At 42.0% G+C, this 26913-nt stretch overlaps 1 protein-coding gene across 1 annotated transcript in view; it reads right to left on the reverse strand.

The window, feature by feature from the left end:
* Nucleotides 1-23917, reverse strand: part of LOC126177126 (uncharacterized) — a 225063-nt gene extending 201146 nt beyond the window's left edge. The window contains exon 1 of the mRNA XM_049924395.1: nucleotides 23855-23917. Within this exon, the coding sequence (XP_049780352.1) occupies nucleotides 23855-23912 (58 nt within the window). The 5' untranslated portion in view covers nucleotides 23913-23917. The remainder of the gene's footprint in view (nucleotides 1-23854) is intronic.
* Nucleotides 23918-26913: the final 2996 nt, after the last annotated feature.

Consider the following 26913-nt stretch of genomic DNA (forward strand, 5'->3'; position numbering starts at 1 on the left):
CAGTTCAGTAGTGGTCTGGTCCTGTCACGGTCGCGAGCGGAACGCAGTCGGGGAGCGTAGACATGGCATTCTGGTCAAGATGCTCAATGAGGTATATTGTTAATTAAGGTAATCATCAGATAATGTAAAGTTTATTTATTGTAATTAATTTCCAACAAGTGCCCCAATAATAATTTTGATTTCAAAAGCAATTTTACAAAAAAATTTATTTAATTGAATTAACGATTTCATTCCACTTCCCTTATAGACAAGTTTCAGTTAAATTAAAAAAAAAAGGAATATTATTATTTGGAATGCAGTTTCTCCAATCTGTGCGCAACAATAAGAGCAGAAATTTGACTAGCAGTTACAATGAGGTAAGAGTTTAATTCTGATTTGCACAGGGCCAAAGACCGATATTTCGGTTTAATTGAATTATCATTATCACTGACATTTTCTTATTACTGAATCGACTTTCATTTTTTTGTGAGGAGCTTATACTTGGGTCAGATCGCGATTCTCATTTTTTTGTCATTAAATTTAATTGTTAGAGAGGTTACACTTAGCGCAATGTCCATTAGCATTTCTATATAATATTGTCTTGTAAATTTTTGTGGGGAGGTTACAAACTAGCTACCCTTTTTCGCACCCTTTCGATGTCCTCCGTCAATCCCACCTGGTAAGGATCCCACACCGCGCAGCAATATTCTAACAGAGGACGAACGAGTGTAGTGTAAGCTGTCTCTTTAGTGGACTCGTTGCATCTTCTAAGTGTCCTGCCAAAAAAACGCAACCTTTGGCTCGCCTTCCCCTCAATATTATCTATGTGGTCTTTCCAACTGCCGGCCGCGGTGGTCTAGTGGTTCTAGGCGGACAGTCCGGAACCGCGGGACTGCTACGGTCGCAGGTTCGAATCCTGCCTCGGGCATTGATGGTGTGATGTCCTTAGGTTAGTTAGGTTTAAGTAGTTCTAAGTTCTAGGGGACTGATGACCACAGAAGTTAAGTCCAATAGTGCTCAGAGCCATTTGAACCATTTTTGAATCTTTCCAACTGAAGTTGTTCGTAATTTTAAGACCCAGGTACTTAGTTGAATTGACAGCCTTGAGAATTGTACTATTTATCGAGTAATCGAATTCCAATGGATTTCTTTTGGAACTCATGTGGATCACTTCACACTTTTCGTTATTTAGAGTCAACTGCCACCTGCCACACCATTCAGCAATATTTTCTAAATCGCTTTGCAACTGATACTGGTCTTCGGATGACCTTACTAGACGGTAAATTACAGCATCATCTGCGAACAACCTAAGAGAACTGCTCAGATTGTCACCCAGGTCATTTATATTGATCAGGAACAGCAGAGGACCCAGGACGCTTCCCTGGGGAACACCTGATATCACTTCAGTTTTACTCGATGATTTGCCGTCTATTACTACGAACTGCGATCTTCCTGACAGGAAATCACGAATCCAGTCGCACAACTGAGACGATACCCCGTAGGCCCGCAGCTTGATTAGAAGTCGCTTGTGAGAAACGGTGTCAAAAGCTTTCCGGAAATCTAGAAATACGGAATCAACTTGAGATCCCCTGTCGATAGCGGCCATTACTTCGTGCGAATAAAGAGCTAGCTGCGTTGTACTAGAACGATGTTTTCTGAAACCATGCTGATTACGTATCAATAGATCGTTCCCTTCGAGGTGATTCATAATGTTTGAATACAGTATATGCTCCAAAACCCTACTGCAAACCGACGTCAATGATATAGGTCTGTAGTTCGATGGATTTCTCCTGCTACCCTTCTTAAACTCTGCTGCGACCTGCGCAGTTTTCCAATCTGTAGGTACAGATCTATCGGTGAGCGAGCGGTTGTAGATGATTGCTAAGTAGGGAGCTATTGTATTAGCGTAATCTGAAAGGAACCTAATCGGTATACAATCTGGACCTGAAGACTTGCCCGTATCAAGCGATTTGAGTTGCTTCACAACCCCTAAGATATCTACTTCTAAGAAACTCATGCTAGCAGCTGTTCGTGTTTCAAATTCTGGAATATTCCATTCGTCTTCCCTGGTGAAAATTTCGGAAAACTGCGTTCAATAACTCCGCTTTAGTGGCACAGTCGTCGGTAAGAGTACCATCGGCACTGCGCAGCGAAGGTATTGACTGCGTCTTGCCGCTTGTGTACTTTACATACGACCAGAATTTCTTCGGATTTTCTACCAAATTTCCAGACAATGTTTCGTTGTGGAACCTATTAAAGGCATCTCGCATAGAAGTCCGTGACAAATTTCACGCGTCTGTAAATTTTAGCCAATCTTCGGGATTTCGCGTTCTTCTGAACTTCGCATGCTTTTTTCGTTGCCTCTGCAACAGCGTTCGGACCTGTTTTGTGTACCATGGGGGATCAGTTCCATCTCTTACCAGTTTATGAGGTATGAATCTCTCAATTGCTGTTGCTACTATATCTTTGAATTTGAGCCACATCTCGTCTACATTTGCATAGTCAGTTCGGAAGGAATGGAAATTGTCTCTTAGGAAGACTTCTAGTGACACTTTATCCGCTTTTTTGAATAAAATTATTTTGCCTTTGTTTCTGGTGGATTTGGAAGAAACGGTATTGAGCCTGGCTACAACGACCTTGTGATCACTAATCCCTGTATCAGTCATGATGCTCTCTATTAGCTCTGGATTGTTTGTGGCTAAGAGGTCAAGTGTGTTTTCGCAACCATTTACAATTTGCGTAGGTTCGTGGACTAACTGCTCGAAATAATTTTCGGAGAAAGCATTTAGGACAAACTCGGAAGATGTTTTCTGCCTACCACCGGTTCTGAACAAGTATTTTTGCCAACATATCGAGGGAAGGTTGAAGTCCCCACCATCTATAACCGTATGAGTGTGGTATTTATTTGTTACGAGACACAAATGTTCTCTGAACTGTTCAGCAACTATATCATCAGAGTCTGGGGGTCGGTAGAAGGAGCCAATTATTAACTTAGTTCGGCTGTTAAGTATAACCTGCACCCATACCAATTCACACGGAGTATCTACTTTGTGGGCTGGCCTTGTTATGCTGAAGGAGAGGGTGTTCCACGTGTGGACGAAGTTTACTGCGGTTAGGCGGTTAGAAACAGCGTGCTGTTTCTCACGCACCGACATAGTTACGTTACACTCCGCCATGTTACTGAGGATACGGATTTTTTTTTCTTTTTCCCTTGGAATGCTGCGAGAAGATGGTCGCCTTACTTGTGTGTGTTGCATACAATGTGTCGTCTCCAGTTCGCGCTACAGGAAGGACCTGTTTTAGTGATCTCCAAAGAGCGTCAACTAAACTTGTTTCTTTTTGTTTCAGCTCATCTGTCAGTTTCACGGAGGTGAAGAAGTTGTCAGTCGTGACGTCCCGTAAGGGCGACGCACCTGACATCTACTGTCGTGTAAGAGAACTGTTAGTGAAACTTCCCCTTTGAAAATTAAAGAATGGCAGTGTTGGATGACTTCTACGTTATTTGTTTTTCAAACAGCCGAGCAAAACTGAACGTACTCAGACAGCTCTCTCTTTACTTATTCTGATCATCACTAAACTGACACACAATATTTTTTAGCGCAATGCAGTCTGACTTTCAATAATCGCTACAAAAGAATGGCCCTGACTAACGATAACCTATACCTTTCATGAACCTTTTACTTCACAAAAAACTTAGTTACTCGAACTACTGCAATACAGCGAGCGCCAATACCGCCAGCTAAATAAAAGATTCTAAATACTGAAGGCACTAACTACTGATAGGCATATTTAGCAAATGAAAGATTTTGATAGAGAACAAATAACGTATTTACCTTAATAGTTTTCAAAAGTCATAATATATATATCATTTCATGACATCCAGTCTTACAAATTTCCTGGCATCTCTCTCCCCACATCCACCACTGCTGGCGGCTCACCTCCACCTGCCCAACGCTACGCGCTGTTCACATCCGAGTGCCCAACACTACACAAGCGAATATTCCAACAGTGAGTCTAACCTGTCACAGACTGCACACAGCGCAGTCAGCGATTTTCATACACAGCACTACGTGGCATTACCAACATAAAAACCTAAACAGCCTACGCACATTAGCAGTGCCCCAGACAGTAGTGTAGAAGGGGACGGGGGTACTGCCCATTATAGAATATGTTATTCTGTAGCTTCCCAGTGTCACTCCGTAGGTCTGAATGTCGCCAGTCCATAGAAAACGGAGAGCCGCACTAATATCAAGTATCATCCGACCTCTGAATATTTCGTATTTTACATTCTTTTTGCGCCCCCCGTTCGAATCGCCCGCCACAGGTTACCCAGCCAATCAGTCCGCTTCAAGGTCACCCGCCTAGCGAGCAACCAGCAGCGGCACGGCCACCAAGTTATAAGTGAATATTGTTTTTAATTTAAAAAAAAAAAAATCTCACGGGATGGATAAGGATGGTTCTCGGGTAGGACAAACTTTATTGTCAGTAATATAACATACAGTCACCATTAATCTTTATTTTACAATTTCCATTCCCCACTTTGGCCCATATAAACAGGTACTCATCAGCATTTAATTTCTTCTTCCTTCTGATACTCAACACAAATGGCATATGGGAATAAGTGTACCATATGGAACTTTAGCTAAGAGTCCTGTTGTCTCAGCTATACTGCAAGTCTTCCAAGCCAAAATGTTAGCATCCGGAAATGCTTCAAGGCCACCATAATCACAATGATTACCCCACACTACAGGTATTGTCAACCATGTACTACCTCCAAACAGATCTTGTACATCACATGTGAAGTTCAGGCGGAGTCCTCGAAACACATTTGGACCTCCAATCAGTTGTTGTTTATTAAACTGTCCATAAGAACACGTCCAGTATATTTACTTAACCCGTGTTGCAGAAGAATTCACTTCTCGTCTGTGTTATTCTTATGGAGCTTTTGTATTTTTATTTAAAATTAATTAAAATTAGTTTAATTTGTTGCCATTGTTGAACACGTCCAGTATATTTACTTAACCCGTGTTGCAGAAGAATTCACTTCCGGTCTGTGTTGCGCCATTGTTGAACACGTCCAGTATATTTACTTAACCTGTGTTGCAGAAGAATTCACTTCCGGTCTGTGTTATTCTTATGGAGCTTTTGTATTTTTATTTAAAATTAATTAAAATTAGTTTTGTTTGTTGTCATTGTTGAACGCGTGCAGTATATTTACTTGGTTGCGCGCTAGGCGGGTGACCTTGAAGGGGACTTGGCGGCCGAGCGAGGCTGCCGGGCAACACGGGGTCCTTCATAATCTAGTCTTACATCTCCTGAATAGCGTCGAGGCACGCCCAGAAACTATTTCGTATGTGAAAACTGGTGTTACTGATACCAAACCGCGTAAAAATGACCCATACAGTAGTACTGGTATAACAGGTACATTTTTCATACTTCCAGGTGAGATGGGGGGATGAAATTTTGGTAACTTGTACAACACCAAAAAGTAACGGGAACGTTTGGTCCTGCGATGATTAAGGAGGGGGCTAGGGCCCTCGAAAAACCGTTGTGGATCAAAAATGACCCACGTGGTAATTCTAGTGTTAAAATACTTTTTATCGTGGTTGAAGTCAACGAAAATGGAAACTACAACTCGGATGAACAACCGGAAGGTCACTATAAATCAATCACGCCTGCGACACCTGAGAGATTGTACTATTCAAGTTTTTGCATGTCCATCCTTTTAGCGGGACGTCTCTGGGACAAAGGCCGTTTACTATCGTGACAAATAAAAACACCTACAGCCGTCTTTCTGATTTTACTTCATTTTATTTTGCCGCTACCAGTTTCGACGCTTCATTGCGTCATCTTCAGGTTGTTTTGATGCGGTACAGGTTGATACGATCCCCATGCATAACCCATCGACATGGTTAATAACGGATGTAGCATGGTTAGTTTAAGGGATGGCCGGATGACCTCGCTGCCATAGCGTTGCTCGCCGGGAAAACATATGTGTACTCCAGCTATCTGTGTGAGATTCAGCGACATTTTTCTAAATGAAACTTCCTGGCAGATTAAAACTGTGTGCCGGACCGAGACTCGGACTCGGGACCTTTGCCTTCAGGAGTGCTAGTTCTGCAGGTTCGCAGTTGAGCTTCTGTAAAGTTTGGAAGGTAGGAGACGAGGTACTGGCAGAAGTAAAGCTGTGAGGACGGGGCGTGAGTTGTGCTTGGGTAGCTCAGTTGGAGAGCACTTGCCCGCGAAAGGCAAAGGTCCCGAGTTCGAGTCTCGGTCCGGCACACAGTTTTAATCTGCCAGGAAGTTTCATATCAGCGCACACTCCGCTGCAGAGTGAAAATCTCATTCTGGATTTTTGTGAATGTTTGTGAATCGTGTGACTGAGACGGGACTTGAGTACCAGCCCGGACTTCAGCTAGTGCTATACGAGAAACCACCTAAAAACCACGTCGGCACACTGACCATTGTTAATCCGCCGGGCCCACTCGACATGGAAGTGGCGCTTTAACGCACCCAGCTATTCGAGCGGTTTTACACGTTTTCGCTTCAGTTACTGAACATTTTCACCTGTGTCAGTTTTCATATTTGCAGTTCCGTTTTTGCAACGTGTAGCTGATTTCAGCCAAACAAGTCCGTCTTTTGTTTGAGGTCCAGCGTCGATGGTAGGCGTCACTTCGTTTCCCGTTACAAACAAAATAAATTTTAAAGTGGGATTTTACATTTCCGATCGACAGAGCGGTACCCGGTTAGAGTAGTGTGATATTCCTTTCATCAATACGTATTGACAGGAACAGTAAAACACCAGAATAACCAGTTGCTCCAGCACCGCCCTGGCTCGCGCTGAGTGCTACCTCCAAGCAGCGCTGCTCACAAAAGAAACGCCCCTTCGGAACCCTCTCAGATTTTCAGATTTAGTGGTAAAATGGCCCAGTAGATAGCCAGTCGAAAACTGTACACAGAACAAGCATGAAAAGAGGAAGGAGGTCTGCTGAAATTTGAAAAAAGAAGCAAAATAGGAACAGCTCCAAGCTCAAGATGTGCACTTCTTCATCTTCATCCACATATACTCTGCAAATCACCATGAGGTGCGTGGCAGAAGGTACGTACCACTGTACCAGTTACTACAGTTTCTCCCCGTTCCATTCACGTATGCAGCGTGGCAAGAATGATTGCTTGAGTGCCTGTGTGCGTGCGGTAATTATTCTTATGTTATCCTCGAGATCGCAGTGTGAGCGTTACGTAGGGGGTTCTGCTATGTTCCTAGAATAATCATTTAAAACCATTTCTTGAGACTTTGTTAATAGACTTTTCCGGGATAGTTTACGTCTTGTACATAAACAGTGGACTTTATGACGTACACCCTCACTGGGCGCCACTTGTGACGTCGTTGGCATTCGTTACGTCATATTAAAAAAATTACATATAAATTTTATATATTTTTATTTTTAATTTATCAGCACGATTCTTTCTCTCAGGGATATTATCTTTTCTTATCACTTTTACTTACGTGCATAAGTAAATGTGAAACGGGTTCTTGAAGGGCCTCAGTTATTCATGTACCAACTTTAGATTTTGAACGTGATGACTAAAATATAGTTGCCGTTAACTGAACTGAATGTAATTTTGTTAATTTCTATTTATTGACTGCAAAGCAAGGCTTGAGAGAATTTCGATTGTTGCCGTGGAGCGGCCAAGATAAAACTTACTGAACTTATGGAATCTGTATAGTTTAAAAAAATGAACTTTAACGTAAATTAATTATCTGTTGCAATTAAAAAAGTTTCTTATAACGAAATCTCTCGCATTTACAGTTACTGTTAACACTGAAAAATAAATTAATACTTCGCCGCGTAATGGCCAACCAGAGGCTGCATCGGAAGATGAGCTTCTCGCAGCGCAATTACTGAAAAAAATTATTATTAAAAATAACTAGCCACTGTGAGCATTTGAGGTGACAACTATTACAAAGAAATTCATTTTGCGATAATAATAACATCTTTATTTTAGCAATAAATACGAATAACTTACATAAAATATGTGTAGCCGCTCAATGGCTGCCTTCCGTATAGCGAAACAAAACAGTGTATGCACCACAAAATACGTCCTTCCTCCTCGGCCGTACAATCGCGTCTCTATTTATCCTTTTTTATTTTCATAGACATTAAATAAAGATGCTACTCTTTAATTATCGCTGCATATCAGTTGTTTCAAGACCATTAACGATATCTTTTACACTAATTATATTCATAAAATACTTAATTACGGTTTACAACCGCTAAAAATGTCAATATTTATGTAAGGTACCGTCACAGTCTGTCTTCAAGATTCTGCCATTTCAGTCCCTTCAGCGTCTCTGTGACACTCTCCCATGGACTAAAAAAACCTGTGACCATTCGTGCTGCCCTTCTCTGTATACGTTCCGTATCACCTGTTAGCCCTACTTGATACGGGTCCCACAAACTTGAGCAATATTCTAGGATGGCTCGCACAAGTAATTTGTAAGCAATCTCTTTTGTAGACTGATTGCACTTCCCCGGCATTCTACCAATAAACCGAAGTCTACCATCTGCTTTACCCACTACTGAATCTATGTGATCATCCCATTTCATATCCCTACAAAGTGTTACACCCAGGTATTTGTATGAGCTGACCGATTCCAGCAGTGGCTCATATATACGACGCGTATTTTTAAGTAAATACCGTTTTGAAATTAAAGAAAGACGTCCTAAGATATCTCAATAATTTTAGTTTTACATGAAAGCCTGTACCTTAATTTACGCACTGACGCCGTTACAGTCTGATCCTTCCTTGCTTACATTGCGTACTGAGTGTTTAACATACCTCCGATAATCGTGAGTCCCGCCGACTATGAAGTACGGCCTGTCACAAGGTTTCTTAGTGCTAAAGGCCTAAAAGCGATCGATATTCATCGTGAGATCTGTGCAGTTTACGGAGAAAAATTATGAGTGATGGAATGGTAAGAAAGTGGGTGAGAGCATTTAAAGATGGCGGCACAAATGTGCATGATGAACAAAGGAGTGGGCGTCCTTCGGTCGTTAATGAAACTTTAGTGCAGGAAGTGGACAATAAGGTGAGAGAAAACAGACGCTTTACGATTTACTCCTTGCGGGATGACTTTCCTAATGTTTCTCGTAGTGTTTTGTATGGCATTGTGGCCGAGCACTTGAATTACTGAAAAATGTGCGTACGTTGGGCACCGAAAATGTTGACGGATGTGCACAAAACCAAACGTTTAGACAGTGCATTGACTTTCCTTGGGCGGTACCACAACGACGGGGACGATTTCTTAAACCAAACTGTTAGGGGCGATGAAACATGGGTGGCCTACGTCACACCAGAATCAAAGCAACAGTCCATGAAAGTTGAGCAAGGGCATGGTTTTGCTGCAAGACAATGCCCGCCCGCATGTGGCGAATCAGACCAAAGATCTCATCATATCTTTTCGATGGGAAACTCTAGATCATCCTCCGTACAGCCCCGATCTTGCGCCCAGTGACTACCATCTGTTCCTGCACTTGAAGAAACACCTGGACGATCAGCGTCTTCAAGACGATGACGAAGTCAAAACAGTGGTGATGCAATGGTTAACAAGTCAGGTGGCAGACTTCTATCAGGAGGGTATTCAAAAACTGGTACAACGCTATGACAAGTGCCTCAATATTGACGGAAATTATGTAGAAACGAAGATTAAGGTACAGGCTTTCATGTAAAAAAAAAAATATTGAGATATGTTAGCACGTCTTCTTTTAATTTCAAAACGGCACTTACTTAAAAAACACACCTCGTATTATAGTCATCGGATACTATATTTTTTCGTTTTGAGAAGTGCACAATTATACATTTCTGAACATTAAAAGCAAGTTGCCAACCTTTGGACCATTTTGAAATAATATCAAGATCTGACTGAATATTTATGCAGCTTATCTCAGATAGTACTTGATTATAGATAGCTGCATCATCTGCAGAAAGCCTGACTATACTATTAATATTGTCTGCAAGGTCATTAATATACAACCTGAAGAGCAAGGGTCCAAGCACACTACCCCGGGAGACACCCGAAGTTATTTCTACATCGAGCGAACTGCAAAAATCACGACGTCATGGTTGTGTTGTCACGGTGTTGGGTTGCAAAGCAGCAGATCCGTGATCAAATCTCCTTCGTGCCGCCCTCTTTTTTCACAAAATTGTGAAATTTCCGTCCGGTCATTGACGTGTCTGTCCTGCTTTTGTAGTCTTGGCAACTGTGGTACTATACATTGGTTATAGAATATGAGTCATGTGCTAAGAATATATAACGGTCCCAAGTAAAAGTGATGAATAGTGAGAGCAGACGAGATGCCGCTTACACCTCTCGCCAGAAAGGAAAACAACAAATGAATGGATGTGAACTATGTTACAACAAAGGAAATCTAAAGTCAAAACTTCCAAAATGTAACGCATGAGTCGTAACATATGTTACTTGTGTAGGACAAACAGAAGGTACGTACGTCTGGAGGTCCTTTCCTTACACCTCGTTGGTGCAAACGGACGTTACACCACGACACAGATACAAATCTCAATACAGTGAACAGACACATCGCTGACCGGATGGACAGTTCATAACTTTGTGAAACAAATATATATGGGGTACGGAGGAGATTCGAACAGAGACCTCCCACTTCGCAGTCCAACATCGTGACCACATAACAATGACGCCGTAGTTAATAAAAATTCGCTCTATGTTGTACATATTGAGCTTGGACCGTTCACTGTTTCTATTTTGCTACTTTTTTCTTACTATTTCCACGCTTGATCTGTGTTCATTTTTTGACCTATCCACTGGGCCATCTTACCTCTAAATCTGAGGGGGGTGCGATGGGGAGTATCATCATAACTTCTGAATTGGTTTGCGTTAAGACGTTCAAACTGCACGGTTGGCCGCAGAGCATGACGGGAATTTGTAGTACGCGCATGCAGATGCCCACGCACACGAAGCTCACTTTCATTTGGATGGGTTCGTAAAAAAAAAAAAAAAGAAAAAAAAAAAAAAAAAAAGAAAGGGCTCTGAGCACTATGGGACTTAACATCTGAGGTCATCAGTCCCCTAGAACTTAGAACTACTTAAACCTAACTAACCTAAGGACATCACACACATGCATGCCCGAGGGAGAATTCGAACCTGCGACCGTAGCGGTCGCGAGGTACCAGACTGAAGTGCCTAGAACCACTCGGCCTCACCGGCCGGCCGTCAATAAGCAAAATTGGCGCATTTTTGGAACTGAGAATCCGCATTTGGCGATCGAGAAGTTTCTTCGCCTTCAACGGGTGACTGTGTGCTGCGATATTCTTTGATTGCACGGTGACTACAGTTCAGTACCTGAAGGTTTTGGAAGATGATTTCGTTCCGATTATCCAAAGTGGCCTTGATATCGACAAGATGCTCGACCCCATCGAAGCAGGAGAGTGACGCCCCGGACGTGCACTTCGCGAAACGCGTTCTGGCTCTGGGCTACCCAAAGGCCACCGGCATGGGCATCAGCATTGACCGCCATATTCTCCGGGTATGAACACATGCGACTCCTTTTTGTGGGGCTGTATTAAAGACAAGGTGTACAGCAATAATCCCAAAACCATTGCTGCGCTGAAAACTGCCATGCAGAGGTCATCAACAGCATCGATGTTCTGAGACTTCAGCTGGTCATGCAGAATTTCGCTATTCCTCTGTGCCACTTCATAGCTAATGTCATATGGTTCAATAATTGTCACCCTTTACATAAAAACTCGTGTAAATAATTAAGAAGTTGTCATCAAGCTCGCGTTAGTAAAACCACGGCCCCTAAATAAGGACCAGTAAGTGTACTTGAGAGGGCCCATCCTCTTAAATTATTACAGAAATAAACAATGAAAGACACCAGCAGATTAAATGAATCTATGTTGCTCCAATAAGGTAACATAATTGTCAATTAGTCATTTTACTAAAAAAGTACCGTAGTAGTTCACACGAATAGTAATAAAAGAATCTAGTGACATTTACAAACAGAAAAATTTACGGAAACAAAACAAATGAAAAATGAGGTTTAAAAATTCCATTTTAACTGATAGTGAAATGTTGAACTGCCACATTACAAGACAGCTTCACAGTGAATGAATGGTTCAGCGTCTTCAGAACACAAACCCACACGTTCCTCGTAAACATATTCGTCCTATGTCATCCATAGTCGTATATCTGAAATCTGATCCTTTTGACATACTCTGCGGTGTCATGATTACATTCATTTTTCTGTTTCTGGTACCACTAGGACCTGGTTCGTTTTCCAAGAAGTTTACTTCTCCAAAAGAAAGGTTTGAAGTTTGGAAACTGATATCATAAACACTTGTATTGAGATAATTTTGGGGAGACGGGTAGGGGGGGGGGGGGGGGAAGGAGTTATAACACGCATGACTCCCGTCCCCTGGATCCATGCCTGCACCGTGATCGAAGAGAAGGCGCTGCAGGTAACGTTTCACAGGCAGTCCTACGACAATCTGTAGTCCCAGCATTCAGTTGTGTAGAACAAAATTTTTGTCGGCAACGTACATTGCCTCCAGAGTCACGTGACTGCGTTAACATTTATCCACAAGCGCCCTAAAGATTTTGAATGTCAGTACGTCGCTAGTAACAGATTCCATTTAAAGGTATGACGGATTTGTACCTTCGGTTCATACGCTTCTTAAAAATTTACATTCGACGTTTGCAATGAACCTGGCTTGAAACGTTGAAGAGGTAAAAGGGGGGATTCAGTTGTTGGCGACAAGTTACACGTCTCTTATGTCGCACCACTTTTCGTACACGAAAAGAGGGTATAAACATAGTTGTTTTTTAGGTTTTTTATTGCACTTCGTAGTATTAGTGAATCGCTGTTTTAATAAATTGTGTTACAGCGACGTTGCGGAATGGATTCCTGGTACGTCGAGGTAAAAGTGCCCTATAAAGCAATGAAATGGTTCTAATGGCTCTGAGCACTATGGGACTTAACATCTATGGTCATCAGTCCCCTAGAACTTAGAACTACTTAAACCTAACTAACCTAAGGACAGCACACAACACCCAGTCATCACGAGGCAGAGAAAATCCCTGACCCCGCCGGGAATCGAACCCGGGAACCCGGGCGTGGGAAGCGAGAACGCCACCGCACGACCACGAGCTGCGGACTATAAAACAATGAATTTGCAGCTGTGACATGTAGCAAATAAACGATTTATCATACTTCAAGTAATTTTTAGGGATCGAAATCTTCTATGTTTGGCTTTATGGTATTCTTAGGGAAATGAAAATCACAGATAATGATGTTCAACGTCATAGGTACTAGTAGCAGAGTTTCCTATTGTGACTACTTTAAAATAAGCAAAATGACTTTATGTGGAGTGAATCAGAGTGTTTGACGCCTAATTTAGAGCCACTGTATAATTTGAGATATGTTCTCATTCTAAAAATCATTTTAAGTACATATTAAAAAAATAAATGTCACGTTTGTCTAAGAATAAGCATACAGTATTGAAAGGTGGCTACACTGAGCCACAGCGCCAGAGATCGCGCCAGAGAGTATTGTTCCGCCGCCTCCACTGGCAGTGATTATTGAGAGGTAGCGGCAGGCAGTTCTTGCCGAGAAGTTGTGGTGGACACTGCTTGTCGTGAAGTCGGAGTGAGATGTGGTAGTGGAGAGTGTTGTTCCATGTTTTATGCAGTGGTTTGATGGGAGAGATAGCAGATGTTGTTCCAATGGAGATATTGTAATGATTTGAGTGCTTTTCGTCAATACATATGAAGGTAACAAATTCCCTGTTTTTTTCTTTTTAATATTTCTATATCTCAAATAATGCATCATTACAGGTTCAGTCAACAAAGCATCTGGCTTGTGTTCTTGTATTAGAGTGTAATTCTGCTTTCCTTACGCAATTATAGTATTTCTAATTTTCTTTTATCACGTCAGTATAATTGGTATTTAAAAATTCTTGTCTTGTTGAAGAAGAACCGTGCCAGATGTGCGTTGAGTCATACTACCACACACAGAACAGCTACACTTGTGCTTTGTTGGGTTGGTAGATTTTATAGTTGCTGGGGACTTAATTAATTAATTGTGCTAACAGAAATTTCATTTCATTCTTTGTTGTTATTCTATGCAGTCAGATTGCGTACTAAAACTAGTCAGGGCCAGCCGTTTACGAGACTTGCGTAATCGGACTAACAGCTACCAAAAATATTAGCATTTTATTTATTTAAATTAAGCCCCCATGCAGTATGGAGCTAGCACTCCTGGCTTGTTACATGTTTTACTATGTATATTATTACACGACAATGAGTAGTTCAATATCTCGTCTTTCATTATCTTGTCTGGTCCGATCTAAAGTTTGCCTCCCTTTGTTCTAATGAAAGTAAGTGTAACTTCTGAAATAATAATTATTGTAACGATTGAGCAAACCTTCTTTACGTCAGTTCCTATCCTTTACTATCCTGCAGTACCTAATGTTAAATGTGGCCACTGTAATTGTGCTAGCTGAAGCTACTGTGGTTCGGAGGATTGACACTAAGTTATTTCCAGTCTTAGTAGTCATTACTTGTATCTACCGTTTAATAGAACCTGCACGCATCTTATTTGTCTACGAAATCCGATATTTTATTTGGTTACGAGATGTAGATTATTTATTCAGTAACGATATTTTAAACGCAACCACACAAACCGAATTTACTCAGAAACTTCGGCTTGAGCAGAATTTAGTATGTTTTCCTTGAGAGAGAGAGAAATTGCTTAATCCAAATGTGAATAAAAACTAAATTATTTCGCGCTGTCTTTGTCCATAATTCAAGGAAGCGCAGAGATATTGTTTAACGCTGGGTCACATTTGTCTCTGTTGCGACGAATTTATAGCTGACGCTTACGAAATATTAATGCAACCCAGAAAAGAAATATTTCATAACCTTCTTGTTTTGAAAAAAATTAAAGTTACATTAGAGGTCAACTAATACTGTCACATGCAAATCTGATCTGCGTTGCTCATAATGTGCATACATTCAAAGTATTGACTGGCAGCAGATTCCCACACTACCGAATTTATCTAGCACTTGTTTCGTAAATATATGGTCACTCGGTCACATGAATTAGCACAACAGTATTAATTCTTTATTACCATGTGACTCGAATTTTTAACAAATAATGCGCCTCTTTCTAGGATCAGTTGAAGCTCAGTTCTCAGAGGTCAATTTCCTAAATCGCTTTTGAAGATTAGACGAAGATCAGACGAAGTATTTAAAAATTTGTAGTTTACTATTGTGTCTGCAAGTTCGTGCTTAGTGCGGCAGTGTTGTGATCCCGATCGTATAGTCGCTGCATGAGGGCTCAGTTGCAGCTACTATTTATTTACTTTTTTTTAAATTCCATATTTATTACCAAATAGAAATATTAATTAACAAATATTGAATCACATTTTTAATAAAAATAATATATTTTAATGTTAATGAATAATTGCATGAAAATACTAGAATTCACGGTAAATTAGAATCTGGTGCAAAAATGTAAAACGTCAAATAGAAAATAAAATACTATTTTTATTTCTAGAGATTGAACACTATTAATGACGCATACAGCTTTTCGACTTCACAAAGAGGCATTTCTCTTCTCTGCATGAAATTTTAATTTCTTTTCATGTGACTAATAATTAAAAATAAAAAGTATATTTTTAATTAGAAATTTTGATATAATATGTGTTAATTAATATTCCTCTTTGTTAATAAATACAGAATTTAAATAACCTGTCGCGGAATACTCAGCGTCGCTGCTTTCGGCGCGGAAGGACCATGGTTCGTTTTCCGGTACATCCTAGAGTAAGCAGCGTCGCCATCAAGATTCATCTGCTAGGGGCGGGAGGGGGGGTGGGGGCAGAAGTCATCGACGACACAGATTGCTCCTCGTACTGCCTTGAAGGCAACAGTCGCTCAGACGAAAAGGACCTGAGGCCTACTCCCTGAATGGTGTTTTTCTTTTTTTACATAGGAAGTAAATGCTGACGGTAGTGAGATTAAAAAACGCGGCTTTACGATCACAAGCCCGCCATTCTACGCTCTCAGCCAGCAACAACTGTGTTAACAGAGAACAAATGTTTTATGCTTAACAGAACTCTTCTACCTTTAATTCTTCACAGGAATTGTATTTCCTTAACTTTAATTCGCCTCCACAACTTTCCCTCTCGGCTTTCGTACTTCGCTACCGTACAGAATAAAAACGGTTGCCATTGCCTTGTAGAATTGCTTGTACATCTCTGCGGGAGAGTGTTCGTTTGATTGTGCCACATAGCCGTCAGAAACTAGCTAACATTCCATCTCGTTCGTAATCATACGCGAGACTGAAGCCTACTTAGTTGAAGTTTGATATTTCTTCGAGAAAAGTGCCCATTTGAAACATTTTTAAATCTTGATGTTGTTGTGGTCTTCACTCCTAAGACTGCTTCTATACCGTTCTCCACGCTTCTGTGCAACGCTTCATCATTCCATAACTACTGCAAGATACATCCGTTTGAACACGCTTACTGTGTCCAAGCCTTGGGCTTCCTCTACACAATCACGCCGGATTTCATTCGATCACCAAATATATTCTTTGATGCCTCAAGACATTTCTTATCAAAGGACTTTTCTTTTACTCAATGTACTTTAAATTTCTTTTCACCCCATTTCGATTCGGCACACCCTTATTAGTTGGTCAATCGGTCCACCTAGTCTTCAGCATTTTCCTGCCGCAACGCATTTCAAAAGCTTCTATTCCCTTCTTGTCCGACCTAGAAAAAATAGCCTCAAACAACCTTTTTAAAAAAGAATTTCTTGCTTTTGACAATCTGCATTTTATATCCTCTCAGCTTCGACCACCGTCATTTATTTTCCTCTCCATATAGCAGAACTCATCTCCTGTTTTCAATGTCTCACTTTTAATTTCATTCCCTCAGCTAAGTGTGATTTAATTCGAATACGTCCCACTACAAATGTTTTACTTTTATTATTGTTCACCTGTTAACCTTTTTTTTCTTTTCAATACACTAGTCAGTTATTTCAACCGATTTTCAGTTCCTTTGCCGTCCGTGACAGAATTACAGTGTATTCGGCAAACTTCAATTTATTTAGTGTTCCATAGTTCAAAAGATAAAAATGGAACCCTCACAGAAACAGTTTGTTGTCGCATTGCTAAAAATCCTTTTTCTCATGAATGAGTGGACATATCAAGTTGGAATTTGTCAAACATACTAAGGTCCCTTGGCGATCTAAAAAATTTAAGCTTCTCAGTCAAGGCAATCAAAAGATACGGCCCTTCATGTCACATATTTCGACACTCGCAAATTCACCTCCCGTTGATCCAGAATTATGAAATTTGAAAAGAAACAAGATTTCACAGTATAAATGAAGATCCGAAAAGTGTCAATTTGTAATTACGACAGAAGAAATTTTTTTTCTCATTATTTATCTAGCTGTCTGTCTGTCTGTCTGTTAAAACCCCTTTTTCTCAGGAACAGTCACGCGAATCAAGTTGAAATTTATGACACATACTAATGTGTACGGTCCCTTGGTGTTGTAAGGAACTGAAGATTCTAAGTCAGAGCAATCAAAAGAAACGGCTATTTATGTCATATATTTTGATACTCGCTAATTCACTCACCAAAAATTGTAGGGGACTTCTTGTTGACCTAGGATCATAGGATTATGCAAGAAGCAAGGTTAATAATACAAGTAAAGGAAAAAAAACCGGGAAGTGTTAATTTTTAACTGTACAACACGAAAAAAATAATTTTTGTCATTTGTTATCCGACTTGAAACTTAAAATTAAGAAATTCTCGAAAGTCTTGGACCGATCTTTGCCAGTATCAGTGTCGAGGTTTTCGATTCCTCGGATGGATGAGTTGTCTACATACATGATTGACTTCGTTCGGAACACTCAGAGCGCGTTCTCTACTCTCACCTAGTCAATTTTTATTTCTTGTCGTTGAGCTTCATTTCCTTTCGAAATTTGTCCTCGTTTTCCTTTACACCTTGCTCAGTTTACAGTTTGAGTAACACTGGCAATAGACTACAAGCCTGCATCACTCTCTTCTAAATAACCGCTTCCCTTTCACGTTCTTAGACTCGTACAACTGCAGTCTGACTTCTGTAAGTCATAAATAACCTTTCGCTTGTTGTATTTTACCCTTGCCAACTGCAGAATTTCGAAGTTGCGTTCCAGTCAACATCTGAATCTTTCTCTGAGTCTACAAAAGTTGCGAACGTCGGTTTACCTTTCTTCTCCACATCTTCTGAGGTAAGTCGTAGAGTCAGTTTTGCCGCTCGTGTACCTACGTTTCTCGGGAACCCAAGTTGATCTTCCGCGAGGCCGATTTTCATCTGTTTTCCCATTCTCACGTCAATAATTTATGTCAGTATTTCGGAACCATTATTTTTACTGACAATTGTGTAACGTTCACACTTTTCAGCACCTATCTTCTTTCGAACTGAAATTATTACATTCTTATTAAAGCCTGAGAGTATTTGGTCTCATAAATCTTGCATACCAGTTAAATAGTTTCGTCGTGGTATGCTCTCGCAAGGGTCTCAGTAATGCTGAGGGAATGCCGTCTGCTTCGAGGGCCTTGTTTCTGTTAAGAAGTATTCCACTGCACCGTAAAGTTCTTTTCGCTGTGTCATATCTCTCACCTCATCCTCGTCTACTTTCTCTTTCCTTTCCATAATATTATCTTCAAATTTGTTTCCTTATCGCATTCCTAGCACCTTCCACCCTTTTGTTCTTTACTTAGTGTTCGCTTACTACCTGAACTCTTAATATTCACACATGTGCTTTTCTTTTTCCCAAAGATCTCTTTAATTTTCCTGTACTCGGCAGCTATCTTTCCCATAGTCATACATGCTGCCACAGCTTGGAAGTTTTTCTCTACACATTTCTGCTTTGACATTTCATACGTTCTGTCAACCCCATTGTGTGAATTACACTTTTCCTGCCTCACGTGCTCCTTTCTTCAATTTTATGTGTTATCGAAGAATTTCTACTGGACGTTGCCTTTGGCTTGTTTGTTCCACTGCTGCCGTCTCTTGCTGCATTCCCTTCCTATGTTTCATGCAGTCATTGCTCAACGCTCCCTTTACAACTCTCGGCCATCTCTGGTTCTTTTATCATATCCAAATGCCATCTCCCTAGTTTTCAAAATTTCTTCAATATATACAGTTTTAATTTGCAGTTCATAACCAATGGTCAGAGTCCACATCCGCTACATCTACATCTACATCTACATTTATACTCCGCAAGCCACTCGACGGTGTGTGGCGGAGGGCACTTTACGTGCTCCTGCAAATGTTTTGCTTTTGAAACCTGAATTCGAAGTTATAGCTGTATAATATACCTGAAACCTTCCGACGTCTCCGTGTCTCTTCGACGTATTCAACAACAATCTTTCACGATTCTTGAGCTAAGCGTCAGCAGTCATTAAATTATGCTTTGTGGAAAATTCTACCAGGCTGCTTCCCCCTTCATTTCTCTCCCCCAGACCACTTTCTCTTGCTGTTTTTCCTTTACTGCCTTCCCCTAATATCGAATTCCGGTCTCCCGAAGTGAATAATTCCTTTTCCCTCATCACACATTCTTGAAATCCCTTTTTTTAATTTGGGGTGGTAGTAGGCACATTAACTTGTACCACTGAGGTGGATACTGGCTTTGTCTCTATTTTTGCTGTAATAATGCGCTCACTATGTTGTTCTTAGTGGCTCACCAGCACTCCTGTAAATTCATTGGCACGCAATATATTTAGAGATCTCGAGCAGAAAGGGAATGCGCAGCGCCTATTTCCTGCTACTACCGAAAAGTGGTTATCATTACACATTCGCCAGCAAAGCAAAGATATAATAGACAATATACGTGGACTTCAAGCTTAACAGCAAAGAACATGGTATGTGTGATACAACAACAGATTCCACCCTGTCCTTTGTTTCTCTTTTGTGAGCAAACGAGAAAAGAAATCTTTACTATTAAAAACAGGTCTCATGTGCACTGAAAAAAAAAACGAAATTCTCTCCAAACTGTAGTGTTATTCTCATTGAAGGGGAAACTGGACATACATTAACAGAATGTAATAAATACAATCACCGAAGAATAATTACAGTGCACGTTTATTTGTGTCTGAGAGTAGGTCTTAGTTCAATGAATAGTTTAGTTATCAGGTATGCGGGTTGTTCCAAAACTATTCGTTCGAATTAATGCAGGAGGTAGAGAACATCAAAATAAATATAATTCGTCAAGAAACATACAGTCTCTGAAGTTAACTTGAAAAGTGAGGGAGCATTTTGTTAGTGGTGCTGAGGTAAGCTGTTGTGTTGGGGTCGCTGAGTAGGAATGTGTACTGACGTTTAAAACTGTTCTGTGTAGAGGTGGTTGGTTGTACTGGTTGGGCATATCCCTAAATATCACACGTAGGATGTGTTTCCAGCATCATGGGACGCTAGCACATTTCAGCACTGATGTGGAAGTACTATCTGAGACCCATCTTCGGAAATCGATAGAATGACCGAGATGCCCCTGTGCCCTAGGCAACCACGTTACTTAACCTCTCGGTCTTCTTTTTATACTGCGGGCATACGAAGCAGCTGGTGTACGAAACCATAGTGGAAACAGAAGATGAAATCGTCGCTAGAACTGCCGTCGCTGTTGATACCACTGCGGACATGCCAGGAATCTTTGAATGGACGTGACAATCAATAGTCCGACAGTGGCCGGCCGGTGTCGCCTTGCGGTTCTAGCGCTTCAGTTTGGAACCGCGTGACCGCTACGGTCGCAGGTTCGAATCCTGCCTCGGGCATGGGTGTGTGTGATGTCCTTAGGTTAGTTAGGTTTAATTAGTTCTAAGTTGTAGGCGACTGATGACCTCAGCAGTTAAGTCGCATAGTGCTCAGAGCCATTTGAACCAAGTCCGACAGTGCACTGCATGCATGCAGGACAAGGGTCACGCATTGGCGAAGTTCCCGTGAATACCACCGCTGTAATTAAAAAGATAAAGTATCTCCTGTGTAAATCGCCCCTAGCATCAGAAATTGCCATCAGGGAACTTACACTATGTGATCAAACGTATCCGGACACCCCAAAAACATACGTCTTTCATATTAGGTGCATTGTGATGCCACCTACTGCCAGGTACTCCATGTCAGAGACCTCTGTAGTCATTAGACATCGTGAGAGAGCAGACTGGGGCGCTCCGCGGAACTCACGAACTTCGAACGTGGTCAGGTGATTTTGTGTCACTTGTGTCATACGTCTGTACGCGAGATTTCCACACTCCCAAACATCCCTCTGCCCACTGTTTCCGATGTGATAGTGAAGTGGAAACGTGAAGGGACACGTGCAGCACAAAAGCGTACAGGCCGACCTCGTCTGTTGACTGACAAAGACCACTGACAGTTGAAGAAGGTCGTAATGTGTAATAGACAGACGTCTATCCAGACCATCACACATGAATTCCTAACTGCATCAGGATCCACTGCAAGTACTATGACAGTTAGGCGGGAGGTCAGGAAACTTGGATTTTTTGGTGGAGCGGCTGCTCATAAGCCACACATCACGCCGCTAAATGCCAAACGACGCCTCGCTTGATGGACGATTGAACAGTGGAAAAACATTGTGTGGAGTGACGAATCACGGTACACAATGTGGCGATCCGATGGCAGGGTGTGGGTATGGCGAATGCCCGATGAACGTCATCTGGCTGTGTGTGTAGTGTCAACAGTAAAATTCAGAGGCTGTGGTGTTATGGTGTGGTCGTGTTTATCATGGAGGGAGCTTGCACCCCTTATTATTTTCCGTGGCACTATCACAGCACAGGCCTATAATGATGTTATAAGCACCTTCTTGCTTCCCACTGTTAAAGAGCAATTCGGGGATGGCGATTGCATCTTTCAACACGATCGAGCACCTGTTCATAATGCACAGCCTATGGCGGAGTGGTTATACGACAATAACATCCCTGTAATCGATTGTTCTTCACAGAGTCCTGACCTGAATCCTATAGACTTCCTTTGGGATGTTTTGAAACGCTGACCTCGTGCCAGGCCTCAGTAATCGACATCGATACCTCTCCTCATTGTAGCATTCCGTGCAGAATGGGCTTCCATTCCCCAAGAAACCATTCAGCACCGGATTGAACGAACGAATGCCTGCGAGAGTGGAAGCTGTCATCAAGGCTAAGGGTGGTCCAACACCATATTGAATTCCAGCATTACCGATGGAGGACGCCACGAACTTCAGCCATCTTCAGCCAGGTGTCCTGATACTTTTGATCACTTAATGTACATGCATTAACTAAATATATTTATTCTTATGTTCTCTCCCTCCTGTAATAATTTGAAAGAGTAGTTTCCAAACACCTTGTACTTACCACTTAATTTGTGTCTGTGAAGTGGGAATTTCAAAACTTTATGAGCTGTACTTACAGGGTGATCAAAAAGTCAGTATAAATTTGAAAACTGAATAAATCACGGAATAATGTAGATAGAGAGGTATAAATTGACACACATGCCTGGAATGACATGGGGTTTTATTAGAACCAAAAAAATACAAAAGTTCTAAAACTGTCCGACAGATGGCGCTTCATCTAATCAGAATAGCAATAATTAGCATAACAAAGTAAGACAAAGCAAAGGTGATATTCTTTACAGGAAATGCTTAATATGTCCACCATCATTCCTCAACAATAGCTGTAGTCGAGGAATAATGTTGTGAGCAGCACTGTAAAGCATGTCCGGAGTTATGGTGAAGCATTGGCGTCGGATGTTGTCTTTCAGCATCCCTAGATATGTCGGTCGATTACGATACACTTGCGACTTCAGGTAACCCCAAAGCCAACAATTGCACGGACTGAGGTCTGGGGACCTGGGAGGCCAAGCATGACGAAAGTGGCGGCTGAGCACACGATCATCAGCAAACGACGCACGCAAGAGATCTTTCACGCGTCTAGCAGTATGGGGTGGAGCGCCATCCTACATAAACATCGTACGGCAGGTGTTTATCAGCCAGGCTGGGGATGATGCGATTCTGTAACATATCGGCGTACCTCTCATCCGTCACGGTAGCAGTTACCTTCTGTCCAGCGCCATCTATCGGACATTTTGTGAACTTCGTTTTTTTTTTTTTTTTGTTCTAATAAAACCCCATTTCATTCCAAGCATGTGTGTCAATTTTTACCTCTCTATCTACATTATTCCGTGGTTAATTAAGTTTTCAAATTTATACTGACTTTTTGATCGCCCGGTATATATAATTTTGTATGTCTCTGTATACATACATAATTAGGTTGTTTATTAAAAGTTTTGTCTTATTTCATTTTTATTGTTGGAAAAACGTATTTTTATACTCATTGTTTTACATAACTGTACGATGAACTTCATGTAATTTGCTTTTATGTAATTCATTACGTTCAGAATTTATTGAGGAATACTGACAAATATCCTGTTTGTCTCGTAGTATCACATAATTGTACCTGGTCAAATAGGCGTTGCCTGAAATGAGTAAAAAAAGGCCTGAAAAGTGCACTGGTGTGATTATTGGACATTCATTGCACAACTGTCCTTACACGTGATTAACGGTTTGAAACTGCACTGTAATCTTTGGCCACAGACAAAATGTACCAGAACAACTCACGTATATTTTTTAAAAAAAAGAGATAAAAATAGGTATGTTTACATGATTGCACAGCGCGCGTTCCGTTGCACAGGGCTCTGTGTTGTTGACGCTCAGCAAATGCCACAGCAACCCGTGGCCCATATTTGCCAATCAGCGCTAGTTAAATGTAAACGCATGGCTGTGTAGCGGCTCGGCACGGCAGGTCTTACCGGTCAGACAGATGAAACACGCGACGCACAGAGAAGCGACGACCACGGGGACTGCCATGGCAATGGCGCTGCGCTTTCGCGGCCTGCCGTGACGTGCGCTGATATCGAAAACTGTCGGAGCCTCTCGAGATTAGATACGCGATATGCGGGGCAGTCGCACCTCTCTCTCTCCCTTCCTCTCACCTTCCGCGAGTGCCTCTCATTCTTTCTCTTTATCTTCTCTTATCCGCGGCATTTCTCACGCCCAGCTCTCGTTTTTCCCACGATAGACTCGTTCCCACGGCAAAGCGACAGTATCAGATGTCGGTCACTGTTGCGTATCGCTCGTTCGAGACTGCTCTTGATGGATGGCAGATTTGTTGACTACCAATCTCATGTTGCGAGATTTCTTGGTGTGTCAGGCCCTTGTGCTCGGTACGTGCGTAAGCGAGACTGTTTCTTCCTTTTGCCACGAGCAAATAATTAACACACTTGTCAACCACCGACAAATCAGACTAGGTTTTTCCTGGAAAACATCGAGCTTCTTCACGATCACCATGCACCTTCGCCAGAGTCACTGTTCTGACGAGAAAGTTGCATTAATGGTTTGTTCTACACTACTGGCCATTAAAATTGCTACACCACGAAGATGACGTGCTACAGACGCGAAATTTAACCGACAGGAAGAAGATGCTGTGATATGCAAATGATTAGCTTTTCAGAGCACTCACACAAGGTTGGCACCGGTGGCGACACCTACAACGTGCTGTGATGAGGAAAGTTTCCAACCGATTTCTCATACACAAACAGCAGTTAACCGGCATTGCCCGGTGAAACGTTGTTGTGATGCCTCGTGTAAGGAGGAGAAACGCGTACTATTACGTTTCCGACTTTGATAAAGGTCGGATTGTAGCCTATCGCGGTTTATCGTATAGCGACATTGCTGCTCGCATTGGTCGAGATCCAATGACTGTTAGCAGAATATGGAATCGGTGGATTCAGGAGGGTAATACGGAACGCCGTGCTGGATCCCAACGGTCTCGTATCACTAGCAGTCGAGATGACAGGCATCTTATCCGCATGGCTGTAGCGGATCGTGCAGCCACGTCTCGATCCATGAGTCAACAGATGGGGACGTTTGAAAGACAACGACCATCTGCACGAACAGTTCGACGACGTTTGCAGCAGCATGGACTATCAGACCATGGCTGAGGTTGCCACTGACGCTGCATCACAGACAGGCGCGTCTGCCATGGTGTACTCAACGACGAACTTGGGGGCACGAATGGCAAAACATCATTTTTTCGGATGAATCCAGGTTCTGTTTACAGCATCATGATGGTCGCATCCGGTGAATGCACGTTGGAAGCATGTATTCGTCATCGCTATACTGGAAAATCACCCGGGGTAATGATATGGGGTGCCATTGGTTACACGTCTCGGTCACCTCGTGTTCGCATTGACGGCACTTTGAACAGTGGACGTTACATTTCAGATGTGTTACGGCCCGTGGCTCAACCCTTCATTCGATCCCTGTGAAACCCTACATTTCAGCAGGATAATGCACGACCGAATGTTGCAGGTCCTGTATGGGCCTTTCTGGATACAGAAAACGTTCGACTTTTGCCCTGGCCAGCACATGCTTCAGATCTCTCACCAATCGAAAACATCTGGTCAATGGTGGCCGAGCAACTGGCTTGTCAGAATACGCCAGTCACTACTCTTGATGAACCGTGGTGTCGTGTTGAAGGTGTATGGGCAGCTGTACCTGTACACGCCATCCTGTTTGACCCAATGCCGAGGCGTATCAAGGCCGTTATTACGGCCAGAGGTGGTTGTTCTGGGTACTGGTTCCTCAGGATCTATGCACCCAGATTGCGTGAAAATGTAATCACATGTCAGTTCTAGTATAATACATTTGTCCAATGAATACCCGTTTATCATCTGCATTTCTTCTTGGTGTGGCAATTTTAATGGCCAGTAGTGTACGTAAAAAAAAAAAGTCCAAGGCAAATTGTTTCTAATAGGTTGGTGGGCAAATTAATAGCGTTTTGGTTTTGTATCTTAGTACTCCTGTTGCTATGGGTTTATTCGCGTATTGTCATTTTTTATTTGTAGTTCACTGTCGCTATTTGAGTTTACATTTGTCATTTTATAGTTTGGAGGTGGTGAGTGGAGTTTTGGACGCTAGAAAATGGAGTGCCAAGTGCAGACATAAGAACATTTCCGACATTTAGTTCAATAGAGTGGTCACAGCAACGGTGGCAGCCAGAAGCATTTGTGTAAAAAATATGGGAATAATCCCATTGGACAGAGCATGGCTATAAAATGGCTTTCTCGTTTTAAGGAGGATCGTTTTCACGTTAGTGACTTTCAACGCTCATGAAGATGGTTCAAATGGCTCTGAGCACTATGGGACTTAACATCTGAGGTCATCAGTCCCCTAGAACTTAGAACTACTTAAACCTAACTAACCTAAGGACACCACACACTTGCATGCCCGAGGCAGGATTCGAACCTGCGACCGTAGCAGTCGTGCGGGTCCGACTGAAGCGCCTAGAACCGCTCGGCCACCGCGGCCGGCGTTCATGAAGACCTTCGTGGTTTGATGAAAATCATTTGAACCGCTTAGTCCACAAGATCCATGTCAGTGTGCTCGAGAACTGACAAATGTGATGAACCATGATCATTCCACCATGATGCGTATTTTGCATGCAGTGGGGAAGGTTCGAAAATCGGGTGTATGGATAGCGCATGTTCTATGAAAAAAAAATATAAATAAAAAATTTAAAAAATCTGTGGGTGGCCATACACACATCTACTTGCTCGGCATCAGTTGACTCGTGAGCAACACCGACCATTCCTATCCCGTACCGTTACTAGAGAAATGGTGTCCTTATGCTAACATAAGGGAAAGAAAGGAATAGTTGAGGACAAGCTAAGCAGCAACTCCCCGTACTAAGACCTGTGTGGGTGCACAAAAGGTAATGTTATGCATCTCATGGAACAGCGACGGTGTGGCGTACTACGAATTACTTCCCCGCAGTGTAACCATCACTGCCGACATTTGTTGCCAACAA

This window comes from Schistocerca cancellata, chromosome 3, assembly GCF_023864275.1.
Source record: "Schistocerca cancellata isolate TAMUIC-IGC-003103 chromosome 3, iqSchCanc2.1, whole genome shotgun sequence".
In the NCBI taxonomy this organism is placed as follows: domain Eukaryota; kingdom Metazoa; phylum Arthropoda; class Insecta; order Orthoptera; family Acrididae; genus Schistocerca; species Schistocerca cancellata.